Below are 7,373 nucleotides of genomic sequence, written 5' to 3'. Positions count from 1 at the left end.
AATTTTACAAGGTCACTTTGGGGTGTGGCACAAGGATTTTATGGTTGTGAGATTGTATTTCATGCTCACAAAATACTTTTGTGTTATGATCGCAAAACAGAAACAATCAGGCACCTTGGTACAAATTCTAAACCTGTTGATTACTTCAGCTGCTATAGATATACCCCAAGTTTGGTTTTTCTTAAAGGAATGAGGTCAGTTCATCTGACAACTCGAACTCGTAGTGCGTCTGGTCTATGCTCTAGAGTTCCTGGGCGATTAATCAAATCCCTAAAAAATTGATCGTTTCAATGAACAACGACATTCTACAGTTAAGCTTATGTAAGTATTTTATTAATTGTTTACTATCTAGAATCAGAGATTAGGATGTCATTTTAACTGCTTTGTAGTTGTGGGTTAATATCCTATTCTCTTCTTCCATTCTCCAGTTTGTTCGTGTACTTTGCAAGGGAGAAAGTATTAATATTTATTTAGTCGAGTCTAAGTTCATCCTTATGTTGTTCCTTTACAAGGATGCTTAAGATTTGCCAAAAACGTTATTTTGATTGATTACTAGATTTTTATTTATTGTATTGTTAGTTTTATTTATTGATTGTCTAAATATTCAAGTATGATGCAGGCATGAAGCTGTGAATATGGGAAAAGTGATAGCTAGAGGTGGAGGTGGTAACAGCGGCAATGGTGGACTAGATGAAAGTATGTCTAGGATTGAGTTCGATGGTTTTGTTGGCTGCTATTTTTGGGCATTGTAGAACTAGTAGAAAGCAACCAATTTTCTCTCGCAAAGTCAGACTATCAAAATTTCTAGTATCCTGGTTTGTTATTATAGACGAACGGTAGAAAAGTTTTTGAAAAATTTTCGTTGGTACTGTTTGGCACTATCATGGATTATACTATATCTAAAACCAGAGGCCTTGAATAATTAGTTGAGCAAAATGCTGATTGGGTCAAAGCCTTTAGTCATTTTCCCAAACTTTTTATATCCAGATTTAAAAATTCAATGGAGTTGCCTCTTTATATTAAAAGTTTCTTCTATTTAACATTCTTTTAAATTTTGTACATGCCTGAATTTTAGTATATTGGTAAGTCAATGGGCATGTTTGTGTCCTCACTTATAAGTTGAATTTATTATGGGTTATATATCAAAGTAGTGAGACCCGTATATCAAATATTTCATCAATGTGAACGGGAACTCAATTGAACCACTATAGTAATGGATAATGACACGGACGTTAGCTTGACTAGTTGACCAAACGGAAAACGTAGACATGGAGTTAGACATGGCATGACAGGTGTATTATACACGATTATATTAAAAATATTAGAAAACAAAAGGTAAATATCATTATTATTTTTATCACAACTCAATCGTCATTTGAGGATAAAAACTCTAAAACAATCTACGGCTCATTTGAAGCGATTCTGGTGCGATTCATGTGCGATTACTTCAGGGATTCTTGTATTGTAACAGGTACTCCCATCTTTTCATATTAGAGTACTTTTATCTGTGTTTCGAATGCAATATATGCTTGTTAGTTTAGGGTTTGATTGTTTGATTGTTATAATTCGTAAAAATTACATATTTAGGGTTCGATTATGTCGTATAAATTTATAATTCGTACACATTGTTATAATTATGCCTTATATTTGAAGAATATATTTTGATATATGTGTTACTTTCATGAAACAGTATGGAATCATTTGTTAGTGTGTTTGTTCATGATCATGGTGATCTGGTACACCTTCCTATAATTGAATACAAAGGGGGGAAAGTTGATGTAGTTCCTGGTGTTGACACTGATGTGTTCACTTTTAGGGATTTAGATGATTTTGCGAGGGACTATGTGTATGACCCCTCTGATTTGGTGTATTTTCAGACTGGAATGTGTATTACTGATGGTGTGAAATTATTGTATGATGATAATAGTGTTAGAGAGATGGTAGATATTCACAAACCCTTTGGTAGGATTGATTTATATATAGACCACTACTCCATGGATGAAGTGATTAAATCATCGTTTGAGGGAAACCCGAATGAAACTGAAGATGTGGAACTAGGTGGGGATAAGGGTTGGGAGGAGGAGGATGAGGATTGTAATGATCCAGACTATGATAAGGAAACTGAGAGTGAAGGTTCAGAGAATGGTAGTGATGATGACATATTTGTGGATAGTGATGAGGAGTTTGCAGAGTGTAGAAGACATTAAAAAAAGGTTCAACATGAGATGAGTATTGGAGTGAATAATATGCCGAAGGCTGGTTTACAGTCTTTCCCCAGATGTCCAATTGGCAGTGATGAGTCAGATTTTGGTTCTCAAGAACTTAGATCAGATTACTCTTCAAGTGAAGATGAGAACTCTAAAATAGGTTACATAGGTCCACCAAATCCTAAGAAAAGGAGAAGAAATAGACCTGGGGTCAGAATAGGTGAGAATGACAATGTTGTGAATTGGCATGTGGGAATGAAATTTGCTAGTATGCAAGAGTTTAGGGATGTTGTTAGAGAGTATGGCATTAAGGATATAAGAGGGATTCAGCTTGTGACTAATGATGCGCTAAGGTGCCAAGTTTGTTGTGAAGCTGATTGTAGGTTCTATATGTGGTGTAGTAAGGACAAGGATAGTGATAACTGCATAATTAAAACCCTCTTTCCTGAGCACAACTGCACTAAACCCTATACAAACAAGCTTGTTACTGTGAAGTACCTTACTGAGGTGTTCGGAGAGAGGATCAGGAAGAATCCACAATGGAAAGTCAAAGAGATGGCTGAGACAATAAAAAAAGTTGGAAATTGAGGTGACCAGGATTAAAATTCTTAGAGTCAGAAAAGCTGCACTGGAAGGGGTTCAAGAAGCACTGAGAGAGCATTACTCTAGACTTAAAAATTTTGCACATGAGATATTGAAGACCAACTCCAACAATACAGTTCAGATAAGGACAACAAGACTGAATGAAACTGATGCAAATAAGTTCAAGTGGATTTACATATGCTATGATGCTTTGAAGAAGGGGTGGAAGGCTGGATGTAGACCTGTAATAGGGTTTGATGGGTGCTTCTTGAAAACTGTTTGTGGGGGCCAACTATTATCTGCAGTTGGAAGGGATGGCAACAATCAAATGTTCCCAATTGCATATGTTGTGGTGGAGATTGAAAATACTGACAGTTGGAAGTGGTTTACTGAGCTCTTGAGTGCTGATCTAAATCTTGAGATGGAGATGGCTATACAGTCATCAGTGACCAGCAGAAGGGCCTTGACAATGCCCTAAAGGAAGTGCTTCAAAGGGTGGAACACAGGTTCTGTACAAGACACATTTACAGCAATTTGAGGAAAAGGTACAATATTTAAATTAATTTGAATGCACTTATATGTTTTATTCATGCATATGTCTTCACTGATAGTAAACATGACATTGTATGTAGGTTCCCATCACTTGCAGTAAAAAGAGCTTTTTGGAATGCTTGTTGTGCAACACACCCTGTTGCACACCAAAGATCTATGAAAGACCTTCAAAAAACTTCAAAGGTAGCTCATGATCAACTCTCCAAGTTGGATCCAAAATTGTGGAGTAAGGCTTTCTTCTCTACTCATTCAAAAGATGATAATGTGAAGAACAATATGAGTGAATGTTTCAATGCATGGATCATAAATGAAAGGTAAAATTATATTTACTGTGTTAGTGTATTGTGCTAATAAAATATTTTGCTAGAAAACTGTTTTAGAATAATAAAATATTCTGATTACATCCAGCTACCAACACCTCATAATTCATCATACTTCATTCACTGCAACCAACTACCTAGCATCTTCTACATCAACACAATTACAACCAACTACTTGAAGATTAACACCACTGCAACCAACACAATAAAAATTATATACACACATCTGCAACTGCCTCTTCAAGACTTTGTTTTCTGCTTCCATTGCAATTCATCCACATATCAACTCCTCCACTTCTTCTTTCAAAATTCTCCTCCTTTGACCATTTTCTTCGAGATTTTCTTCAACAAGCTTTAGTTTTTCCTCTAGAAAAATACGCCTATGATTCAAATGAGTGATAACATCCAATGCTCTCCCAGTAAAATCTTCATCAACCCATTCGAAAAAATGGCATCCAAGTACATCCTACCAGATTTATCAAACAAATTAGCACACAATAATTTTCAGAAAAACTAAAAAAAGTTACAGACTTAAATACCTTAGGTGTAGCACATGTAAAGAACCTTCTTCCTGGGTTTTTAAGAGTCCAAGAAGTATTAACCCTAGCTCGTTTGCCACACATACAGTACTTATATTCAGCAGTCTTGATCGAAGCGGATGAAGAGCTGCCCATGGGGCTTTCGTTTTTGAACATGTTGATAGGCTAAGTGTAGAAGGAATTGATGTAATACTTGTTATAAATGGATGTGAGTGTTGTTTTTGTCCAAGAACCCTAACTGCACTTATATAAACTTACTGAATGAAAGTTATACATATACAATAGCCAACTCAGCAAAAAGAGCCGTTGGTGCGCCACTCTGTCCAACAACTACATGCCATGTAGACTTTTCCGTTTGGTCAACTGGTTAAGCTAACGTCCGTGTCATTATCCATTACTATAGTGGTGCAATTGAGACCCCATTCATATTGATGAAATATTTGATATATGGGGCCCACTTTATATATGGGGCCCACTTCAGTGACTAATTTGATATATAACCCAATTTATAATTTATAAGCTAATAAGTGAAATATTGGTAACGATGTACTTTTTTCAACTTATTTTGAATATTTTTCTTTTTTTATTAATTTTAATTTTAAATATTAATTTAATTTAAAATTTATGAATTGAGATAATCATATTTAAAAATTAATTATTTTAGTTCATTTAAATTTAAAAAAATCTGACTTATAAGTAAAATTATCCAAACACTTATATAACTTATAAGTGTTCATTTACTTATCACTTTTAAATTACTTCTTCATTTTAAGTAACTTATTTTAAGATTTCTCAAACAGAGACTATATCTTTACATGTATTTCTGAGAGGTGACCGATGTAGAACCGGTGAGGCACTTCTGAGAGGTGACCGATGTAGAACCGGTAGTGGCGGTGCCTCAGTGTTGTCAATGAAAACTAATTTTATGTATTTTGTGTGTTGAAACTTTGTTTATGATGACGAGACTATTTAATTAGCTAGCGTATTCTTTAATATTTTGTATTTACATTTTTTTCGTTTTTATTCATGTATACTAAACAAGTCAAAATGCATATATTAATTTTGGGTTGGTAATTAGTATTACGAAACTCTTACAAAATTTAAGATTTGGATTTAAGAATTTGGACACAAAACGTAAAGTTTGTTCGAAATAATACAAGGCAAAACTTTGCTATGTGTCTACCTCTCGTTATCAACCAAACCACAATTTTGAATACCCGGTTCGGTTTTGGATTGGATCTATTTTTTGATTATGAGTAGTTCATTTTCGGTTTAATTCGGATTAAGATCGGACAAAATTTTATTCGGATTAAATTCGGTTTGGACATTTAAAATCATAACTTATACATTTTTTTAATTTGTGAGACTTAAAAAAAATTATTAAATATAATATATAATTTAATATAAAGTATTTTTTTGAAAGATTATAATCAAATAGTTATGTTATCATGAATATAAGTTTATTTCAAGTGTGAATTTTGCTTATAAATAAAAAAAATCTTAACATTTATAGCTTATAAACAAGTTATAAATAAGAATTTCTTAACATTTTATTATAAATTACACACAATTATATCATTCTTTTAATTCGAATTTAAATATAATTAACTTTGAATCATATCATTTTTAAATAATATATTATTTGACAGGTTCCAAATTATAATAGGACATACTCCCTCCGTCCCTCCCAATTGTTATCGTTTCTGGGAGAGTGTCTGATAGACATTTTAAGATGAATAGCAAATATAGTTCTTTAACTTTTTTAAAAAATTTTATTTTTCTGAATAAAAATTTAAATATTCTATTTTTATTAAGAAAAAGAATTTTTTTTTAAAAAAAAAAGTTAAAGTTAAATATTTTGACTTCAGTGGTATTATGTATAATTGTTGGCTATGTAAAAAAAATTGATTACTATTAATAGAAGGTAAGTTGTGAGATGGCAATACAATAAATCTGGAATATTAATTAAAAATGATAAATTTGGATTATTATAGAGAATTGTAATGATTTTACGAATATAGCCAACCAAGCTAAGTTATCTAATTTTTTTTTACCGAGGGTTTGTGATTGAAAACAGTGATTATTCATATTGATTAGCTAAATATATTGTCACGTACAATTTAACCAAATGTTTTGAGTGCATTGGAGATGTTCTAAAGTTAATTTAGATAACAAAATTAAAAAACTTTTGTTGAATAAATCATATAACTGAAAGGTAACCATGAGCAGCTTGAAAACATAAATCTTTTTTCTTTTTTCTTTTTAGAAATATAATGAATAATATATAATTCTTTTGATAACCAAAATCGGAACAACATATTTTCTACAAAATCATTTTTCATATAAAATACATAATATTTAATAAAAATAAATTTGAATCATAGAAGCTTTTTCTAATAAAATTATAAAATTTTAAGATAATACCGAGTTTATTATTTTAAAAAGTCAAACTATTTTTTTGACATTTCTTAATTATAGCTTGGTATTCCAAGTAATACGTATTTACAAGGTTGTAAAAGTTAGAACTCGGGTTAGACTCGGTTTTGTTCCAGAAATGTCAGTATTCAGCACTCAAAAAGTACTCGGGGAACAAATCGTTAACAATATCTATATCTGGTGAATGGTTTGCGGCAACTTTTGATGAATGGTTTGCAATATCCGGTGAAAATAACCAGGAGGAGGTTGTCCAAGAACTTCACAAGGTAAATTTGATTCCCTGCTTATTTCTTACCAGTCTTTGATTCATGTTTTCATCAATTACATGATTTTCTTTGTTTTTTCTATACAGGTCCTCGAACCTTTCTTTTTGCGAAGGTTAAAATCTGCGTGGAGAAAGGTTTACCCCCAAAAAGGAAACTATACTCAAGGTTAGGATATCCCAACTGCAAAAGCAGTATTACAAGGCTTTACTGCAGAATGATCTAGAGGGTGTAAATGCTTTATTGCAGTTCTTACAACATCAAATTGATGGAACATTATTAGGTCATTACACATGACAGTCACAGGTATAACTTATAGACCAGCTGAAAATGTAGTGTGCTTATGAGATATGTCGAACCGTTAAATTATTCAGATTTTCCGTCTAGATTAAACTTTTTATTTTATTTTTTATCTATGTCATTAATATTAGTTTTTTTATGTTTTAAGATATACAACTACTTGACAAGAAATTA

At 32.2% G+C, this 7,373-nt stretch overlaps 1 protein-coding gene across 1 annotated transcript; it reads left to right on the top strand.

Moving 5' to 3' along the window:
* The first annotated feature begins 2,246 nt into the window (after positions 1-2,246).
* Positions 2,247-3,659, top strand: LOC141705336 (uncharacterized). The gene is made up of 3 exons (XM_074508337.1): positions 2,247-2,701; positions 2,805-3,227; positions 3,422-3,659. The coding sequence occupies exons 1-3, from the start codon at positions 2,247-2,249 to the stop codon at positions 3,657-3,659; spliced, it is 1,116 nt and encodes a 371-aa protein (XP_074364438.1).
* Positions 3,660-7,373: the final 3,714 nt, after the last annotated feature.

Source organism: Apium graveolens, unplaced genomic scaffold, assembly GCF_009905375.1.
Source record: "Apium graveolens cultivar Ventura unplaced genomic scaffold, ASM990537v1 ctg8786, whole genome shotgun sequence".
NCBI classification, from domain to species: domain Eukaryota; kingdom Viridiplantae; phylum Streptophyta; class Magnoliopsida; order Apiales; family Apiaceae; genus Apium; species Apium graveolens.
The sequence above is the reverse complement of the archived record's forward strand: the minus strand, read 5'-3'. Positions and strand labels throughout refer to the sequence as shown.

What these genes read in the sequence shown, in the direction of transcription:
- LOC141705336 (XM_074508337.1), top strand. Translation starts at nt 2,247, where the DNA reads ATGCCGAAGGCTGGTTTACAGTCTTTCCCCAGATGTCCAATTGGCAGT. An exon ending in AACAAGCTTGTTACTGTGAA is followed by an intron (nt 2,702 to 2,804) that starts GTACCTTACTGA and finishes TGAGGTGACCAG; the next exon opens with GATTAAAATTCTTAGAGTCA. An exon ending in GAGATGGAGATGGCTATACA is followed by an intron (nt 3,228 to 3,421) that starts GTCATCAGTGAC and finishes CATTGTATGTAG; the next exon opens with GTTCCCATCACTTGCAGTAA.